The sequence below is a fragment of the Macrobrachium nipponense genome, chromosome 4 (genome assembly GCF_015104395.2).
Source record: "Macrobrachium nipponense isolate FS-2020 chromosome 4, ASM1510439v2, whole genome shotgun sequence".
Classification (NCBI taxonomy): domain Eukaryota; kingdom Metazoa; phylum Arthropoda; class Malacostraca; order Decapoda; family Palaemonidae; genus Macrobrachium; species Macrobrachium nipponense.
In genome coordinates, this window is record NC_061100.1 from 90,339,520 (window position 1) to 90,361,639 (window position 22,120).

The following is a 22,120-nucleotide window of genomic DNA, read 5'->3' on the forward strand; positions in this document are numbered from 1 at the left end:
GAGGGAGAAGAAAGAGAGAGAGAAAGAGAGAGAGAGAGAGAGGAGAGAGAGAAGAGCGTAGAAAAGAGAGATAGAGAGAGAGAGAAAGAAGGAGAGAGAGAGAAAGAGAGAGAGAGAGAGAGAGAGAGAGAGAGAGAGAGAGAAAGTGGTGCAAATTTAGCGATCGATGTGTCGATTTTTCAAATGTTTATGCTTTTATGTCTAAAATGTGTATGAAAATATATTGCGTAAAGGTATTTTCATTTCTGTACAGAAATAAGATACAAATTAAGGCAGCCTTTGTAACTACGCTCCACGTTGTCAGGGGATGGTTTTTCATGTTCGTTCTTGTCCGCCAGTTCCGAAAAATGCATTGTGTTATTTTATTAATTATGCATCTTTTCCATAAATCCTTTAAAAAGTTATACATTATTTCACTGTATCCAAGAATATTATATGTATTCTCATATTATTGTATTTTAAAATACTACGGCAAACTTAAGCCCGTATTCCGCGGAGCGGCCAATGTTGTGGTTTGAAATCAGCTGATGAATACGAGTCTGTTTCACCATAACGCAATTCTGAGCGAATGCTCTTGCTTCTAGTTAGCATAAACGAATATCTAGATACTTGACTTACATGAGACAAAGTTATTTTTCCTTATACAGCGTGTTTTTAGGTGGAAATATTTATTGAATATGTCTCGTTGTGAATGTGAACTACTATTTTTTTCGTTAACAGACTACGTTGGCGGCATGTTTATTGCGTAAAAAATTACGTGATTCCGTTCGCAATACGTAATCCTTTATATCATCGTAATACGAACTTTACGTTATTTATCTTATATCGGCGTGAAACCAACAGTAAAATGTGTTCTTTCAAGCACAGTAGTTTTGATTAAAATTATTTTATCCCAATTTTATCTACAGTTGTGTGTGATGGCAGACGTTTACTGCAGTTTTATCCTTGTTGCCGATGTACGATAATAGTCATTAGCAGCTTGAACAGTTTTCTCAGCTTCAGTCATAATTAGGTTTAAATTTAACGGTATATTTTCCGATTGATCTTTAATCTATATTGATCTCTGATCTATAGCGAATAAAGTTATTACATTAAGATATCTCAGTTCTATTCTATACATAACGCCATTTATAACAAATACGGTAATGTTGCACTGTAGTACGATGATCGAAATACAAGCCAAACAGATGTTATCCAGTTCGGTTGTACTTAGAAAAAAAAAGTCTTTTTCTCGTTCGGTTGTTCATGGTTGTACACGTTCACGCAACGAGTATAACTTTAAAACCATACTTTCACCATTCTCTTTTGCTGTTATTGAACTTATGTAACTAGAAGATGGATAAAGTTAGGCCATTGTAATTTGATCTCTCATAAAATCGAACTATCGTAAACTAATGATTGTAACCTGAAGACTACAGATACCTGTACACTGTATAAACTTTATTATATCTTTACATACTCTAGACACCCACATGTACTGTACAGTAAATTATATAGTACTATACTGCATGAATATAATTTTACTTATTGCGCCGTTGTGGGATTACGGCGCCTTTGACTGGTCTAGAGTTTCGAAAGAAGGTGTGCGGCGGCCGTAGGCTTTAAAATCGCTCAGCGTCGAAAATCGCTTGGCGTCGGTGGCCAGGAACGGAACCCCTGCCGCTAACCGAGGGCCGCCTGTATCGCATTATTTATATATGATAATGATAATTTTTATCATTTCTGATGGTTGCATACTAAACTTCAGGCAATGACAAAAAAAGGAGCCAAAAATGAACTCTTAATCTTCAAAACTAAGCGCGCTGTGATTTTTTGAAAAAATTATTTTTTCCGCTTCTGCGCTCACTCCAAACCGGCCCCGGCATTCGGGAGAGGATTTGATTTTTACCGCTTCGGCGTTTAAGGGTTAAGAAAGGCTTACTTTCAAAAAAGCTTTCTTGGGTAAATCTTTCTGTAGCTATTAGTTTATTCTAAATAGAAATTAATTAAAATTAGTTTTACATGTATGAATAGACATACTACCGTAAGTATATTGTAAGTAGCTGAAAGGATAGGAAATATGAAAGGTGGCTTTCTCATTTAAGTCCATTTTAGATTAATATTTTTTAAAAATAAAAACCTACTGCTGTAATCAGGAGTTGTTCTTTCACAGCAGCAACAATCGTATAGGGTGTAACAAGAGTGTATGCAAATAGTTTTGGGTAGAAAATGTTCTATAAACATGGCCATATTAAGGCTTCGGTTGTTGGTGAGGGGAATTTTAAAATAACCGTTATCATTAGTGATGCTTTTACGCAATGAAGTTTGGAGAGAGTAGCCCGAAATGTGGGGGGAGTGGTGTAGGAGTGATGTAGGGATTAGGTCAATATCTCACAATATAATGTATTATTTAGGTTTTGAAGAAAGAGATGCATGTATCATTAAATCTGTTTATCTCCCTATCTGTGGTATTCACTATATATATATATAAAAAAAAAAAAAACTGAATCTCCAATCCATCAAAGGTAGGTTTGCTTATTCATTAGACCCTATCAAAGATTTCAAGCATATTTTTGCTAAAGTATTCATCAGACACTAGTCATAGGCATAGACCTAGTAATGATTCCTGGTTCAAAAATATCATAATGAGACACTAGAATTAAAAAATGACAAATTTTCTATCACTAGAATTAAAAAATGACAAATTTTCTGAGACAATTCATAATTTTCATAGCTACTAACCTTCAGTCTTAACAATAGGATCAATTTCTAGCCCCTAGCTGGATCCGGTTAAATTGCAGATGAAAAGCAAGGAATCTTGTGAGATCTGGCAACGTGTGCATATATCAGGTGAAAAGTTGTCAAGGACCACACACCCACGCTACAGCATTGTTCTTTTTTTCAACCCAGAATGCCTTTAAGAAGACAGAGGGGCAGCTAGAGGTGGGCAGTACAACATCAAGACCTCAGGTTCGTAGCTATGACAAATACAAATTGTCTCACAAAATTTGTCATTTGTTCATACACGAACAAACTTTTGGTCTTAATAATAGGATAGACTTATACTTGGAGGGAGATACAGACATCCTAAACCAGCGGGGGACCTACCCACCAGTCCAGCTCCAGAAGAAATATCTACCGGAGAGGGACTGATGCCCGTGAGAAGCTAGATAAAGTGCTATCCAACAACTCAGACACTGAGTGATGTACAATGGTATATGAGACAAATCACTGTATAGGGAACTAAAGAAAAACTTTGACTTTCCAATAACAAACCAACGCGCCAGGGTTCGTTACCACTCCCTCCTCCCCCCAGCTAAGGAGCGGAGTATATGCTACCGAATAGAGGGTTGGTTATTTGCACACCAAGCGACCAAACTATCAGTATGACTGCCTTACTCACCTGTATCAGACCAGTCCAGCGAATGAAGTGTCTATTCCTCAACCTGCCCGAAGGAGGGAGGAAAGGTACAAGAGAAAGAAAGAGACCAGCCAACTCACTCATTCTCCCATCCACACAATCATCTTAGGTAAGATACAAATGTGCCCTGTTAACCCTCTTACGCCGAAGCCCTAAAAATCAAAATCTCTCCTGTATGCCGGCGCCGGTTTGGAGTGAGCGTGGAAGCGGAAAAAATAATTTTTTCAAAAAAATCACAGCGCACTTAGTTTTGAAGATTAAGAGTTCATTTTTGGCTCATTTTTTTTCCATTGCCTGAAGTTTAGTATGCAATCATCAGAAATGAAAAACAAAAACAATATCATTATCATATGTAAATAATGCGATATATGGTAGCAAAAAAAAAAAAAATTCATAGATAATTGTATTCAAATCACGCTGTGCAAAAAACGGTCAAAGCTAACGAGTTACCTTTTTTTCGTTGTATTGTACACTAAATTGCAATCCTTTTGATATATAATACATAGTAAACAATAAAATCAACACCGGAAAAATATTATCACAAAATGATGTACGAATTCGTAACGCGCGGACGTAAAAAAATGTTATTTTAAAAAATTCACCGTAATTCTAAATATGGATCTAGAGACTTCCAATTTGTCTCAAAATTAAGACAAATGATTGAATATTACGATACTGTAAGAGTTTTAGATTAGAATTGCAGATTTCGACCATTTCGGACGAGTTAAATTTGACCGAATGTCGAAATTTTTATATATATATTTTTTATATGCACATATTTCGGAGATGGAAAAAGCTACAACCTCAATTATTTTTATCGTATTTTTCATGAATTTGCGCACATTTTGATATATGAAACTCTATAAAGAGGCTAATATGAAAAGGAGCAAATATTAGGATAATGCGATGTAGTATTTCGGAGACTTGCGGCCGCGAATCGGCGCGCGTAGTGAAGGTAAATATATTTTTCAAAAATTCACAATAAATCACAATATTGTTTTAGAGACTTCAAATTTGTTTCAAAATGAAGAAAAATGACGGAATATTACTAGGCCGTAAGAGTTTTAGCTTACAATTGCATTTTTCAACTATTTCGGTAGAATCAAATTTGACCGAACGTGGTTTTTTTTCTATTTATCGTGATTTATATGCAAATATTTCGAAAAAAGAGAAAAGCTACAACCTTCAATCATTTTTAGTTGTATTCTACATGAAATTGCGCACATTTTCATATATAAAACTTTATGTAACAGCTAATTTTAAATGGTGCAAACATTTCGACAATCGCACAAAAAATTCTGATTTTTTCGGAAGAGTTACTGCGCGAACGTAAGGAAAATTTTTTTTTTTTTTTTTTCATAAATTCACCATAAATCGAAATATTGTGCTAGAGACTTCCAAGTCGTTGCAAAATAAAGGTAAATGATTGAATATTACTAGAATATAAGAGTTTTAGCTTACAATTGCGTTTTTCGACCATTTCGGTAGAGTCAAAGTTGACCGAAAGTTGAAATTTTTGCACTTAACGTTATTTATATGAAAATATTTCGAAACTGATAAAAGCTACAACCATGGGTTGTTTTTGTTGTATTGTGCATGAAATTGCGCACATTTCCATATATAAAACTTTATGTAACGGCAAATTTAAAAGGGTGCAAACATTAGAACAATCGCACGAAAAAATTTATCGGAAGAATTATTGCACGAACGTAAGGAAAAAGTTTTTTCAAAAATTCACCATAAATCGAAATATTGTGCTAGAGACGTCAAATTTGTTGCAAAATGAAGGCAAATGATTGAATATTACTATAATATAATAATTTTAGCTTACAATTGCGTTTCTCGACCATTTCTGTAGAGTCAAAGTTGACTGAAGGTTGAAATTTTTGCACTTATCGTTATTTATATGAAACTATCTCAAAACTGATAAAAGCTACAATCATGAGTATTTTTTTATTGTATTTTACATGAAATTGCACACATTTTCATATATAATACTTCATGTAAAGGATAATTTAAAATGGTGCAAAAATTATGTCAAAGTAACGAAATAATTTCCGAGATGTGTCACTGATACTTTTTAGTGTGATAAGAAAGAAATTCGCGCTTGCGCGCCTGCGTAGCGATTGTAAACAAAACAACGCCTTGATCCGTGAACTCCCAGCATCCCCCAAGGAGCGTGATACAAAAGTTTTCAGCTGGTAAGCCTATAAGTATTTTTCCGCGAATTTTTAAAAAAACTTTTTTGAGCCGACGTATGATACGTCCAATCGGCATACGGGAGACATTTTGACTCGACGTTTAATACATCCAATCGGCGTAAGAGGGTTAAGGGCAATGATGAGTTACACAATCAGTTGGACAGCCACCTAAGGACCCAGGGAAAACGTGTCCATAGATCTATGGGCAACATCCTTGAGATAGGAGGTGAACGTGGACTGGCGTAACCAAGTACCAGCGCTCAGCACTGTATGAAAAGCCAAATTCTTCTTGAAAGCCAGAGAGGGACTAATAACCCTAACGTCCCGTGCTCTAGCCTTCACAGACGTGGTGGCGGAATCACCAAGAGTCAAGTACGCCTGTCTGATGGCTTCCCGTATCCAAAAAGAGATTGCAATCTTGGACACCTCTTTCTTTGTATGCCCTGTACTAACAAAAAGTCTATGACAACCTGGGGTAAGGTCCCGTGTCCTTTTAAGGTAGCAATGCAGAGCCCTGACAGGACATTACAAAAGTTCTTGAGAATCACTGTCCATAAAGTCATCCAGTGATGGAATGGAAAAGGAGGCGAACCTATCATCATGCACCGAGGGATTCTGGGTCTTAGCAATGAATTCCGAGACAAATTCGGACACTGACCCCCAACCCCTGGTGTGCTTCATATCATAACTCAGACCGAGCAGCTCCCCCACTCTCTTTGAAGACGCCAAGGCCCAAGAGGAAAACCGTTTTGTGTGTCCAAGTCCTTGTCTGACGAACGACGCAAAGGCTCATATGGAGCTTTAGTGAAACTTCTCAAGACCAAGGAATTGTCCCACATCGGGGGCTTGAGTTCTCTAGGAGATCATGACTGCTCAAACCCTTTAACTAGCAAGCAAATGAATGTTGCTCAGCAACATTTACACTACTGTATTGTTTTGCTCTCTTGTGGTACTTTGAGGAGCTCCACTTCTAGGCCCATTTCCTAAACTTTGCCATTCTGTAAACAATTTGGTTTATCTATGTATGATTTTCTTTGGTATATTAAGTTTTTTTTTATATCTAACAGGAACTTGCACTGAATGCAGGGTAATAATTGTCTCTTGCTCAATGCAGGATTTTCTTAAGACTGATAAATGACACATTGATATTCTATTCCCGCACACATCACAACATCAAAAACAAGTGAGGTCGCATGGTTCACACTGTTGGGTTATCATTTTTTATTTTTTATTTTAGATAACATTTTGTTTCCAATGTTTTCTGTAAAATTTAACAATAGGAATTGTTCAACTACCTTCCACTTAATATTGAAATGATAATGTAAAGACTATGTTCATGCAGTACTACTAGTGATAGGTGTCTCCTATCTATTTAGTAATGAATGTCAGTGGTTGTGATATGACGTTTTTTATCACTGTTTCATTCTTGTCAATTTTGCTATATGGAAAATAGTTTTACGCAATAACCTAACATGATGTTCTAAAGATATCAGTGACTGTTTTTAACCTTGTTACCAAGTTCAACTGGTCCAGGTTGTGATGACAGACACTCCATTATAAAAGCTAACTGTTGCTATTTCTACTGGAACAAATAAATACTATAATTCAACCTTCTTTGCAAATTTCTAAACAAAAACACTAATAGGATTAAACACCTAGTATTGTCACTTGAAATGCGAGATCATGGGTATGTATTGTGTGGAAAGATGATTACTACCTTACCACAACACATAAAAGAAATAATGAAAAATACTGAAATGCACACCAAACTCAAAGGAAAAGGGAAAATACAACAACAGGAAATAACATGTGAGCTTAATCATACAGTGGTACCTCAACATACAAAATTAAACCGTTTCGAGGCGGCCTTCGTATCATGAGCTTTTCGAATCTTGAACCGCATTTTACATGTAAAATGCCTAATCCATTCCACGCCCTAGGAAAAAACACCAGTAAATTTCATAATAAAGCTAAATTGACCAATAAACAATGCAATACAACAATTTGGACCATTCAATACCTAACTTAATATGTACTAGTACTAATATGCACGTACCTGTAAATAAAGTGTATTAGTGTACATGGTATACAAGAAATACGTACTGTACGTACATATGTACGTATGTAGTAAAATGTGGAACCTTACCTTTCGAGTGAGGCTATCTCTAAAAGTAGCGACAGAGGAGGAGGACAAACGGCAGAAAACCTCTTATAGTACGTACACTTAACTTTACGAAACACATTAAAAAATGTCAGGACACATAAACTAAACTTTACAAAACACATTAACAAAACTGTAACACTTAACTATTCAAAAAACCTTGAAATTAAATTTTTTTATTTATTTATTTATTTATTTATTTTTTTTTTTTTTTACAAAATTTCAATTTCTTTCTTCGCCACTTTCAACTTTCTGTTTTTTCGTAGTATCAATTGGATCTTCCTTTTTGCTTACTCCTACTAAAGGCCTCTTTAAACAATAACTATCCAAGGAAGATTGCTTCTGCCTGCTTTTCAAAATGCTCGAAAAGACTCGGGCAAACGTCATCGAACTGCGCAAGTATATAACCTGTGTAAGCCTTTTCGGGGTATCTCTTTTCTACAAATTATTGCACTTTGTGAAAAGCAGCTAGAGCATCCTTAATTTCTGCCGTTGTCATAGGGTCATCCTCCTCCCCATCGCCGCTGCTAGAGAACTCTTAATGAACGACGTTATGTTGCATGGCCTCCAACTCCTTCGGGTCATCTGTCATAAGCTCCTCTTGGTGCTCCTCGAGGTCATTGATGTCGTCCTCATCGACGACCAGCCCTATGGACTTGCCGAGTCCAACGATCTCACCAAGATCTGGTTGCGAAACAGTTTCAGGATCGTCAACTGTTCCTGAATCTGCAGCACCAGCTTCGCTCACGTCGAATCCCTCAAAGTCTCGGGCGGATAAGGCACCAGGCCAGAGTTTCCTACACGGAGAACTCAAGGTTCACCTCGAAACCTCCTGCCAAGCTTGATCCATGGGCTGGAGGAGAGGGGTGGTGTTAGGCGGAAGATAAAGAACCTTGATAAACGAATACTCCGCTAGGATATCTTCCTCGAGGCAGGAGGGTGAGCAGGGGCATTGTCAAACAACAGCAGACATTTCAGAACGAGGCGCTTCTCTTCCAAGAATTTCTCCACTGTCGGGCCGAAACACAGATTTGCTCACTCCGTGAACAAAAGTCTCGTTACCCTGGCTTTCGCATTAGCCCTCCATATCACCGGAAGCTTCTCCTTTAGCACTTTGTGGGCCTTGAAGGCTCGAGGAGTCTCCAAATGGTAGACAAGTAGGGGCTTCACCTTGCAATCCCCACTGGCGTTCGAACAAAGTGCGAGCATAAGCCTGTCTTTCATAGGCTTATGCCCGGGTAGCTTCTTCTCTTCCTCCATGATGTATGTCCGACGAGGCATTTTTTTTTTCCCAAAAAAGGCCGGTCTCATCACAGTTGAAGACTTGCTGAGAACTGTAGCCTTCCTTGATTGTCATCTCGTCGAACGTCTTAATAAAGGCTTCGGCCGCTTTCGTGTCTGAGCTGGCCGCCTCCCCATGCTGCACCACCGAATGGATGCCAGTCTGTTTACGGAATTTTTCGAACCACCCATGAGAAGCCTTGAACTCTGGGGTTGGTGTCGATGTCTCTTCTCCTCCGTCGTCTTCCGCCTGGGCAATCAAATCGCCGAAAAAAGTGCTGGCCTTGTGGCAGATTGCCATCTCGGTTATCATATCGCCAGCTATTTCTTTGTCTTTTATCCAGACAAGAAGCAGCCGTTCCATCTCGTCGTGCACGTGGCTCCTCTTGCTAGACAAAATAGTCATGCCCTTGGAAGATGTAACTGCTTTGATGGCATCCTTCTGCTTAAGGATGGTGCCTATCATTGACGGATTTCGGCCATATTCCTTGGCGATCACACTCAATCGCTTGCCAGTTTTATACTTTTAAATTATCTCAATTTTTGTCCCCACAGAAAGCATCCTCTTCTTTCCTACTTCAACTTTCTTGAGACCCATGACTATGTATATACTGTACGTAATTAAGTTATGTAGTATGTATACATATGTAGTAAAGTTCTCACACAACACGATAAAGTAGCACTACAACGAAATCACTAACGAATTTACATTAATAAATGAAATCGTATAGAACAAACGAATTACGTGTGCTTACGATACAGATGATGCCGCCGAGTGGCCGAAAAAGCACGCCGCTACGTAGATGCATGATGGGATCATGGGAGAGATGCTGACCAATAGGAGAGCAGGATCTTATGGCAGTGACTAGCATCAGGAACCAATGGGAGAGCGGGAGGATGGTGGCGAGTCTACTCAGTTGGCAGCGCGCGAGTTTCAAAATTGTTATCGGTGGTCCGGGCGAATCTCGGGACTTTACAGCAACAACCTTTCGTATCTTGAACAATTTTTGTACGTAGAGCAAAAAAAAATCTTCGTATTTGCTTTCGTATCTCGAGTTTTTTGTAAGTTGAGCCTTTCGTATGTCAAGGTACCACTGTAGTTCTAATTATCATACAAATAAAAATAAAAAGGAAATAAATCTAAGATAAATCAATGGATAATAGAGCATTGAGTAGAAAATAACTGAAAATTGATTAGTAAGAACTCTATGTTGCAAAATAGAAAAGTAAAGTTGAGGAAAACCTTACACTGAAGTGCATGGTCCTGAGACAACTGAATGATCCGTACTGTTACTACAAATCAATAGTTAACAGGAGTCTATGCACATACAGCATACTTGACTGATCTACTCTTGCCTCTAAGACTTCAGAATTAACCTGTCTAGAAATGTACTGTGAATTGAGGACTTTATATGATTGACAAGTTTAATATGAATATTAGTATTTCTTACCACTGCTGATTTTCTATCTTCTGCTCTGACAGGGCCTTCGCTAGACTTCTATTATTTTTTCGTAGTTTTTTAAGCCGTAGTTCATAAACAGCAGCCATATTAATGCCTGGAACATTAATAAAGAAAATCTATGAAGCATAGAAAACTAAATGTGATTTATAAGATCACCTTTGCTGATTGCCTCAAATTAGTGCTCAATGACAGATATTACAATTATTATTAAAATAGTTTAACCACACCACCACGATGACTATCAGCTCTCATAAGGCTGGTCCAAAGGATTTGAATGAAATGCCAGGTCTAAGCCAGAGGCCAAGCACTGGAACCAAATAGGTCATTCTGTGTGGTGATAAATGAATGAAAATTTAATTAAAAACTGCACAAAGGCATATGCTCTCACACTGGAATATATGCACACAAGAAATATATTTACTCCTTTTTCCATGCATACACACACTAAAAAGAGAGGATACATATTGAAATTCAGAATATGTTCAGTAACATATAAAAATGATATTGTTATGATACAATAAAGTTTTGTACATACTTACCTGGCAGATATATACGATTAATGGCCCGCCCAGCCTCCCCTCAGGAGACAGGTGGAAGAGAAAATCTGATTAGAAAAAGGGATTGGTTCATACACCCGCCACCCAGCGGCGGGAAGGGTAGACCACCTGACCTACCTGTCGCGTGTGCCGCAAGATTTGAAATTCTGTCGGGAACGTCGGAGACTATAGCTAAGTATATATCTGCCAGGTAAGTATGTACAAAACTTTATTGTATCATAACAATATCATTTTTGTACATGAACTTTCCTGGCGGAGGGTAAGAGACAGCTAAACAATATAGAAAAGGGAAACAACACATGTTGTAGGATATAAAAACCTTGGTTCTTACCTGGTTAGGCAGAAGACTTCATGGATACTGTCTATGAGTCTGCATTGCCTGAAGAGCTACAGCGAGGGCGTGACCTGTTGCTGAAAGACTCTTCGGATCTACTAAAGGGATTTGTCATCCAGTTACATGGCAGAATCCAAGTAGGATCTTGTCAAAAGGGTTCGCCCGCTTACATGACAGAACCTGTCCACTACAATTACAAGGAGCCAGAACAATCCAGACCACCTAACCAATCTAACCCGTGTTAGATCTAAGATACGAAAGAGATGCATACCCACATCCTCTTTCATCCAACCATAAAAACACAAACCAAATAAGATTAAAAATAGCTAAGCTAATAAGGATACGTTTCAGCTCCCTGCCCCAGCACCGAATCCACAGATACGTAGGGTCCTAATGCGAAGCACTTATCATGAGTGACCCTGACGTCTCTCAAGTAGTGGCTCACGAAGACCGAGTTGCATCTCCAATATGTCGCTTTCATCAGGTTTTGCACAGACATATTTTTGTTGAAGGCTAATGAGGTGGCAATAGCCCTCACTTCATGGGCCTTAACCTTAAGGAGCCTGAACTGGTCCTCGTCGCATGCTAAGTGGGCTTCCTTAACCAGACTTCTTAAAAAGAATGCTAGAGCATTCTTAGACAAAGGCTTACTGGGATCTCTAACTGAACACCAGAGGTTGTCCGTATTGCCCTTAAGTTGCTTCTTCCTTCTGAGATAGAACTTAAGACTTCTAACAGGGCAAAGAGCCCTTTCTGCCTCTCCCCCTATAAGAGCAGACAAACCTTGCACCTCAAAACTCCTGGGCCATGGATTAGAGGGGTTTTCATTCTTACCCAAGAATGAGGGAAGGAAGGAACAAATCACGGACTGATCCTTGAAGCCTACTCTTCCTTCTATGGCTTGAAGTTCGCTCATCCTCTTGGCGGATGCCAAAGCCATGAGGAAAAGGGACTTCTTTGTTAGGTCCCTAAAGGAAGCTGACTGAGGAGGCTCAAATCTTGCGGTCCTCAAAAATTGAAGAACCAGGTCGAGATTCCAGCTAGGTGTTCTCGAGGACCCTTTCTTAGTGGTCTCGAAAGACCTGACCAGATCATGAAGGTCCTTGTTATCAGAAATGTTCAGGCCTCTGTGCCTGAACACTGCGGCTAGCATACTGCGGTACCCCTTGATGGTTGGGACTGCTAGCCCACACTCTTCCCTGAGGAATAGAAGGAAGTCAGCAATTTGGGTCACAGAGGTACTGGACGAGGGAACTTTCTGATTCCTGCACCATCGACGAAAGACATCCCACTTCGACTGGTAGACGCGCAAGGTGGAAGATCTCCTTGCTCTGGCAATAGCCCTTGCAGCTTTTAGAGAAAAACCTCTCGCTCTGACAAGACTTTGGATAGTCTGAACCCAGTCAGACTGAGAGCTGGGAGGTTTTTGTGATACCTGTCGAAGTGGGGTTGTCTGAGCAGATCCTTCCTTGGTGGAAGGGATCTTGGAAGGTCCACCATCCATTCCAGTACCTCTGTGAACCAGTCTTGGGCAGGCCAGAACGGAGCAATCAGGGTCATCCTTGCTGATTCCGAGGCGGCAAACTTCTTCAGGGTCTCTCCCAGGATCTTGAAGGGAGGAAAAACGTAAAGGTCTAAACCTTTCCAATCTAGAAGAAGGGCATCCACTGCTATCGCCCTCGGATCCGAGATTGGAGAGCAATAAAGGTCCAGTCTCGAGTTCTTGGAAGTGGCGAAGAGGTCTAGATGGGGCCTGCCCCACAGTTTCCACAGGCTCTAGCAAACATCTGGATGAAGTGTCCATTCCGTAGGGAGGACCTGATCCTTTCTCTTCTCTGCTTAGGAAGCTTGGCCCCTTACGTTCCGCCCACCCCTGTACGAATCTGGTGAGGAGCCTGACCCTCCTTACCTCAGCCCACAGCAAAAGATCTCTCGCGGTTTCGTACAGGGAGAAGGAGTGAGTCCCCCCCCTGCTTTTTGATGTACGCCAGAGCTGTGGTGTTGTCCGAGTTCACCTGAACAACGGAGGCTCAAACGTGAGACTCGAAGGCTTTCAACGCCAGCCAAACAGCCATCAGTTCCTTCTTGTTTATGTGCCAGGCCACCTGTTCTCCCTCCCAGGTGCCTGACACTTCCTTCACTCCCAGAGTCGCCCCCAACCTGCTTCCGACGCATCGGAGAACAACACTAGGCTGGGGTTCAGGGTTTGTAGAGACAGACCTTCCACAAATCTGCTGGGATCTGCCCACCATAAGAGCTCCTTTTTGATCTCCGCATGATGTCGAAGGAGAACGCTAAATCCTTTTCAGAAAGAACTGAAAAGGTCTCAGGTGCAACCTTCCTAGGGAGACGAACTGCTCCAGTGAGGAGAGTGTCCCCAGCAGACTCATCCACTCCCTCGCTGTGCATGCATCTTTCCCTAGAAAGGTTGCGATTTTCTCGGAGCCTCGAGCTATCCTTTCCGGGGACGGATACGCTTGAAAACCCCGAGAATCCATCCGAATCCCCAGATAAATACATTCCTGCTTTTTGATGTACGCCAGAGCTGTGGTGTTGTCCGAGTTCACCTGAACAACGAAGGCTCGGACGTGAGACTCGAAGGCTTTCAACGCCAGCCAAACAGCCATCAGTTCCTTCTTGTTTATGTGCCAGGCCACCTGTTCTCTCTCCCAGGTGCCTGACACTTCCTTCGCTCCCAGAGTCGCCCCCCAACCTGCTTCCGACGCATCGGAGAACAACACTAGGCTGGGGTTCAGGGTTTATAGAGACAGACCTTCCACAAATCTGCTGGGATCTGCCCACCATAAGAGCTCCTTTTTGATATCCCGCGTGATGTCGAAGGAGAACGCTAAATCCTGGGAGCGAAGATCCCATTTCTGGTTCAGAAAGAGCTGAAAAGGTCTCAGGTGCAACCTTCCTAGGGAGACGAACTGCTCCAGCGAGGAGTGTGTCCCCAGCAGACTCATCCACTCCCTCGCTGTGCATGCATCTTTCCCTAGAAAGGTTGCGATTTTCTCGGATCCTCAAGCTATCCTTTCCGGGGACGGATACGCTCGAAAACCCCAAGAATCCATCCGAATCCCCAGATAAATACATTCCTGACTGGGGACGAGCTGGGATTTCTGGATGTTGATCAGAAGTCCCAGAGAACTTGCCATATCCATTGTCTTCTGAAGGTCCTCCAAACAACGTTTCCTTGATTTGGCTCTTATTAGCCAATCGTCTAGATAAAGGGATATCCTCACTCCTTCCAAGTGTAGCCATTGAGCGACGTTCTTCATGAGCCCTGTGAAAACCTGAGGGGCTGTCGAGAGGCCAAAACACAAGGCCCTGAACTGGTATACCTTCCCTTGCACCATGAACCTCAGGTACTTCCTCGAGGATGGATGAATCGGCACATGGAAGTAAGCATCCTGCAGATCCAGGGACACCATCCAGTCCCCTGGACGAAGAGCAGCCAACACCGATGACGTGGTCTCCATGGAGAACTTCCTCTTCTCTACAAAGAAGTTCAGGGCGCTTACATCCAGAACCGGTCTCCATCCCCCTGATGACTTCGGAACCAGGAAGAGGCGGTTGTAGAAGCCCGCAGAGTGAAGGACAAATACCAGTTCTATAGCCTCTTTTTCCAGCATCTGGTCTACTGCTAGAAAAAGGGCTTGGCTCATGATGGGATCCTTGTACCTGGCCGTCAACTCCCTTGGAGTTGTCGTTAAGGGAGGTCTTGAGGAGAAAGGAATGAGGTATCCCTTTTGAACTACAGAGAGGGACCAGGTGTCCGCCCCTCTCTGGGTCCAGACATCCGCAAACTTTAGAAGTCTGGTGCCTACTGTCGTCTGGAGGACTTGCATGTTATTTTGGGGTTTTGACCGACTTGGAGAAGGGTTTACCTCTCCTGCTGGGTCTTCGCCCTCTGAAAGAAGATCTGGAAGGAGGGCCCCCTCGAAAGGGCTCCTGCAACGAAGGTTTCTCCTTCTTGGCCTTAGAAGAGAAGCCCGGTCGAGGTTTCCTTGCAGACTGAGCAAGGAGATCCTGGGTCGCCTTGGCTGAAAGAGAGCTTGAGATATCCTGGACAATCTTCTTGGGGAAGAGCTGAGAATACAACAGCGAGGACCTCCGGGCGTGCGACACCGATTTAGTCAAGAAAGAGCAGTACACTGCTCTTTTCTTGACCACTCCTGCTCCAAACAACGATGCAATCTCGCTCGAGCCATCTCTTACGGACTTGTCCATGCAGGACAAAACACTGTGGAGATCTTCTGGCGAAAGAGCGTCCGGCGTCTGGGTCTTTCTGGCCAAAACTCCCAAGGACCAATCCAGAAAGTTGAAAACCTCCAAGACCCGAAGCATCCCCTTCAAAAGGTGGTCTAACTCGTTCATCACCCACGATATCTTAGTGGAATTAAGGGCAGAACGTCTGGTGGCGTCCACCAATGAAGAAAGTCCCAGGCCAAAAGGTTCTCCAGTCTCGTATCAGAACCCCGTACGTCCCGTCAGCTTGGAAGGAGGGAAGGAAAAGACTGTCTTCCCTGCTTCCTCCTTGGAAAGGAGCCACGAACCAAATCCCCTCAGGGCCTTCTTCATAGATATGGTCGGTTTCATCCTGACGCAAGAGGAACCCTTCGCAATCCTGGAGGTAGAAAACAGTGAATGCGGAGACGGAGGAGCGGCAGGGCTGAGGGAATCTCCAAACTCTTGTAGAAGCAAGGCGGTCAGCTTCTTGTAAGCCGAGAACGAGGCAGTCTTGGCAGAGTCGTCATCTGAGCCTTCCTGGTCCTCTTCCAACGAAGAACGAGGAGGGTCCTTAGCAGAGGAGGCCGTCCTGTCAGGAGAAGAATGCCTACTAGGAGAGGGGCGCCTACGAGAAGCCTGGCGCCTGTCAGGAGAGGAGAGCACATCAGGAGAGCGACGTCCAGTTGAAGACGAGAGCCTGCTGGAGACAAGGAGCCTGGCCGAAGAAGCGCGCTTACTAGGAGAAGAAAGCTTGCACAACGGAGAGCGCCTATCAGGAGAAGACCGTCTCCCATGAAGAGGGCACCCACGAGGCTCTTGGCGCCTGCTAAGAGGAGAGCGGCTGCCAGGAGAAGAGCAGCTGCTAGGAGAGGAGCGCCTGCGAGGCGCTTGGCGCTTGACAAGATGACAAGAGGAGAGCGCCTGCTGGGAGAGGAGCGCCTGCGAGGCGACTGGCGCCTGTCCAGAGGAGAGCGGTTGTCAGCAGAAGAGCACCTGCAAGAAGACTGGCGCCTGGAAGTAGAAGGGCGCCTGCCAGGAGAGGAGCGCCTCTCGCAAGAATCACCTCACTCGGGAGAAGAAACAACATCCGGAGAAGAGCACCTACGGAGCGGAGAGCGCAAGTCGAGAGAAGGGCGCCTGGACTTCTTGATGGGGAGAGAGACGTCCTTCCTCCGACGAGAACTACCAGCCAATGAGTCAGCGAGGGCCGAAATCTGCGCCTGGAGACCAGCGAGAATACGAGAAGGGGACTTATCAGGCTCCTCTTCCGGAGAAGGAGAGTGAGGCAAGCGAGGAGAAGAGCTATCTTGAGATCTCCTGGGCCTCTTCACCTCCAGAGAAAGCTCCTCTGGAAAGAGTTCTGGGCTGGATGCAAGGGAGCTGCAGGGCGCCTTCCAGGCTCTCTTCAAGGGGCGCGAAGCTTCCAGGGAGCTCCATCCACGCTTCAGCGAGGGCGAGGCAGACGAAGAGAAGCACTAACGTAGAATGTCCTTCTTGAGGCGGTCTGAGGCAGCCTGGGAACGCACATCAGGATCTGCCGAAGGGACACCAGACCGGTGGGGGTTCTCCCTAACCTTCCTGCGGCTGTCGACTTTCCTCCTCCACTGGGTCTGGGAGTCTGGAAGAGGTCTAGGCTTGGAAGCGCTACGGAGCCGGTCAGACGCCCCCTCCACAACACTGGGGACACTGCACAAATCACTTCCACTGTCACTCTTACCTTTTTCCAAGGAGCGGATCTTGAAGACGTATCCTCGGGTTCGACGCAGGGAGCAGGAGCTGAAACGGGGGAAGAAGGATCTGCTACTACTACAGGGTTAGGATCTAACTCTAGCTTGCTAACACGAGACTTACTCGAGCTTCTGGAGGAAGCCTTACAAACCCTGTCCCTCTCCAACTTCCTCAAGTAGGAAGAAAGAGACTTCCATTCGTCCTCATTTAAACCCTCACATTCTTTACATGGGTTATTAAAAGCACATTCATTCCCCCTACACCTCATACATACAGTGTGAGGGTCTACCGAAGCCTTCGGTAACCTCACCTTACATACATCCACAGAACACACACTAAACACAGCAGAAGTTTTCTTAACAGATTCCAAGTCAGACATTGTTCAAAGAGAAATCCAAAGCAAAATCCAATACAGTCCACAAAAAGCATATGCCAAGCCAAAAAAGATCCAGTGCGTCACCAATAATCCGTCCAAAAAAGATCCTAGGCAAGCGAGAGCGAAATCAACTATCAGGAGGAACCCACAACAGGTGTTGCCGGTTCCAGCAACAGAGAAAATCTGATTAGAAAACGGGATTGGTTCATACACCCACCACCCAGCGGCGGGAAGGGTAGACCACCTGACCTACCTGTCACGTGTACCGCGAGATTTGAAATTCTGTCGGGAAAGTCGGAGACTATAGCTAAGTATATATCTGAGAGGAAAGTTCATGTACAAAAATAATACTTTTATGATAAAAATGATATTGTTATAATACAATAAAGTTTCATACATACTTACCTGGCAGATATATACATAGCTAAGACTCCGTCGTCCCCGACAGAAATTCAAATTTCGCGCCACTCGCTACCGGTAGGTCAGGTGATCTACCTGCCTGCCCTGGGGCTGGCAGGACTAGGAACCCATTCCCGTTTTTCTATCATATTTTCTCTCTTCCACCTGTCTCCTGCGGGGAGGCTGGGTGGGCCATTAATCGTATATATCTGCCAGGTAAGTATGTATGAAACTTTATTGTATTATAACAATATCATTTTCATACAATGAACTTACCTGTCAGATATATACATAGCTGATTGGCACCCTTTGGTGGAGGGTCAGAGACAGCTAATATGGAATAGACAGGTAAACAACATATGTTGTAGGTATAAAAGAAAAAACCTTGGTTCCTATCTGATAGGTGGTAGACTTCGTGGCTGTAGCCCGGTAGTCTGCATCACCTCAAGACTTTAGTGAGATATTAGATCTATGGCTAGAGTTCTTGTGGGTCTGTCGATGGGTATAAGAACCGCTTACTCGGCAGAGCCTAAAAGGACTTTGTCAATGGGTACTGGACCACTTCTATGACAACACACCTTGTGAAGGAGCATAACCAATCCCGACCACCTGATCCTAACCACCATGTTATATATAGAATTGCTCTGAGTTATCCCCGAACTCATAACAAACAACCCATAACTCGAAACGAAAAACTCATTTATACAAAAATTCTCAAAAAAAGAAAAAAAAAAACAAAAAAAAAAAAATTTTAATACTCCCCTAAAAGATATCACAGAGTTCCTTACTGAACAACAGTGACTGGCCGCCAGTGCAGCACCAAGCCCTCTTTGTCAGCAGGAATCTAGAACATATCTAGTAGAAGGTATGTACAAAATTTAAGGATTGGTGTTTGCTCCCGTACCCAGTATTGTATCCGCCGATACAAATGGTCCCAGAGAAAAACATTTCTCGTAGGTCACGCGAACGTCTTTAAGATAGTGAGATGCAAAACTGAATTGCACCTCCAATATGTCGTGTCAATGATTTTCTTTAATGACATATTTTTCTGAAAAGAGAGAGACGTCGCCACTGCTCTAACTTCATGGGCTTTTACTCTTAAAAGCGGAAAAGAGTCGTCAGGACAGAACTTGTGAGCATCCGTAATGACGCTCCTAATGAAGAAAGCTAATGCGTTCTTAGACATGATTCTTGTGGGGTCCTTAATCGAACACCAAAGACTTTGTCTAGAGCCTCCCATTTGTTTCTTTCTTTGTAAGAACAACTTCAAGGCTCTTACCGGGCAAAGAGACCTCTCTGTTTCTCTCCCTACTAGACTCGATAAGCCTTTGATCTCGAATCTCTTGGGCCAGGGATTCGATGGATTTTCATTCTTCGCTAGAAAAAGAGTTCTAAACGAGCAAGAGGCCGAGTCTTTGTTAAAGCCGACTTCATCTTCTAGGGCATGAAGTTCGCCAACTCTTTTGTGCCTGTCGCCAAAGATAGGAGAAACAAGCATTTTCTTGTTATATCCCTGAACGAAGCTACGTGGGGAGGCTCAAATCTGTCAGACGAAAGGAACTTGAGAACTACGTCCAGGTTCCAGCTGGGTGGAGTTAGTTCCTTCGATTTTGTCGTTTCAAGCGATCTAATCAAGTCGTGCAGATCTTTATTCTCAGCAATGTCTAGGCCTCTGTTTCTAATACTGCCAGACAGCATGCTCCTGTATCCTTTGATTGTCGATACAGACAAATGAGAGACCTCTCTCAAGAACAAAAGGAAATCGGCGATTTCGGTTATAGAGGTACTGGAGGAGGACAACTTCTTAGACTTACACCACCTTCTGAATACCTCCCACTTCGACTGATAGACTCGTCTAGTGGAAGCTCTGCGGGCTCTAGCGATAGCGCTTGCAGCTTCGCGAGAAAACCCCCTCGCTCTGACAAGTCTTTCGATAGTCGAAAGGCAGTCAGAGCGAGAGCGGGGAGGTTTTGATGAAACCTCTCGAAGTGTGGCTGTCTGAGAAGATCCATCCTTTTTGGAAGGGATCTTGGGAAGTCTACTGTCCACTCCAGCACCTCTGCAAACCAATCTTGTGCTGGCCAAAACGGGGCTATCAGGGTCATCCTTGTCCCGTTGGATGCTACGAACTTTCTCAACACTTGTCCCAGGATTATGAAAGGGGGGAAAGCCTACACGTCCACATGAGACCAGTCCAGCAGGAAGGCGTCGACCACGAGAGCTCTTGGGTCTTCCACCACTGAACAAAAGACTTCCAGCCTTTTGGAAAGGAATGTGGCGAACAGATCTACGTGAGGAGTGCCCCAAAGATCCCAAAGACTCTGACACACCTCTGAATGAAGAGTCCATTCTGTGTGAAGGACCTGGCTTCTCCTGCTCAGTATGTCCGCCCTGATGTTTCTCGTCCCCTGAACAAATCTTGTCAGGAGGGCGATGTTTCTTTGTGAGGCCCAAATTAGCAGATCTCTTGCTATCTCGTAAAGCGACACTGAGTGTGTTCCTCCTTGCTTCCGAATGTAGGACAGGGCTGTAGTGTTGTCCACATTCACTTGGACCACACTGTTCGTCACAAAGGGTTCGAAGAACTTTAGCGCTAAGTGAACCTGCTAGAAGTTCTTTGCAATTTATGTGCCAGGACACCTGTGCTGCCTTCCAGGTGCCTGACACTTCTCTCGGTCCTAGTGTTGCTCCCCAACCCTTCTCCGATGCGTCGGAATACAACACTCGGCTTGGGTTCGGAACTCCCAGAGAAATTCCCTTGTTCTCTTTTAGAGGGGACAACCACCATTGCAGGTGTGGTTTCATCTCCATTAAGGAAGGAGAAAACTGTCGGAGAGAAGTCCCGTCTTCCAGTTCCAAGATTCTTCCTTAGGAAAAAACTGAAGAGGGCGAAGGTGTAGTCTTCCTAGAGGAAAGAACTGTTCGAGCGAGGAAAGGGTGCCTAGTAGGCTTAACCATTCCCTCGCCGAAGTCCGTTCTTTCCCTAAGAAGAGAGAGACTTTTTCCAAGCCTCTCACGATTCTCTCTTGCGAAGGAAATACTCGAAAACCCCGAGAATCCATCCGAATCCCCAGTATAGACCAAGTTCTGTCTGGAATCAGCTGTGACTTCTCGAGGTTCACGAGTAGTCCCAACGCCTTTATCAGGTCTAGGGTCAAAGAAAGGTCCTCCAAACACTGTCTCTCTGTTCTGGCCCTGATGAGCCAATCGTCCAAATATAGAGAGATGTTGACGCCTTTGAGGTGAAGAAACCTCGCCACATTCTTCATCAGGTTTGTGAAGACCTGAGGAGCTGTGGATAGGCCGAAACACAAGGCCCTGAACTGAAAGATCCTTCCCCCTGTCATGAAACGGAGGTACTTCTTCGACGAAGGGTGAATCGGGACATGAAAATAGGCGTCCTGGAGATCCAGCGACACCATCCAATCTCCTTGACGTAACGCCGCAAGGACTGAGGCCGAAGTCTCCATAGAGAACTTCTCCTTTCGAACGAACTTGTTCAGAGCGCTGACATCTAGAACTGGTCTCCAGCCCCCCGAGGCTTTCGCAACCAGGAAAAGCCGATTGTAAAACCCCGGAGAGTTTTGCTCTAGAACCAGTTCTATAGCTCTTTTGTCCCACATTTGATTCACCATCAGACGAAGAGTATCCCTCAGTACAGGGTCCCTGTATCTGGCTGACAGTTCCCGCGGAATGGTCGTTAGTGGAGGACTGTCTTGGAAGGGGATAAGATATCCCTTCCTGATTATGGACATGGAAGAGGCGTCTGAGTTTATGAGTGACCAGGCGTCTGCAAATTCGAGAAGCCTGGCCCCCACTGGTGTTTGGAGGCTGTCTGTCTCACTTCCCTTTCTTAAAGGGACGGGAAGGAGCTTACCTCTCCTCTCAAGACCTCTTCTCTTAGAGGTAGCTCTGGAGAGAGGCCCTCCTCGAAAGGGCTGAACCGTAGAAGTCGGTCCTTTCTTGTCAACAGAAACAAGAGGTCTC

General features: G+C 43.6%; 1 protein-coding gene across 2 annotated transcripts in view; it reads right to left on the bottom strand.

Moving 5' to 3' along the window:
- The window catches only part of LOC135211011 (uncharacterized), a 353,541-nt gene that overhangs the window by 203,684 nt on the left and 127,737 nt on the right, over positions 1-22,120 (bottom strand). For both annotated transcript variants that reach the window (XM_064244025.1, XM_064244024.1), the window contains one exon: positions 10,495-10,600. In XM_064244025.1, the coding sequence (XP_064100095.1) occupies positions 10,495-10,600 (106 nt within the window). The remainder of the gene's footprint in view (positions 1-10,494; positions 10,601-22,120) is intronic.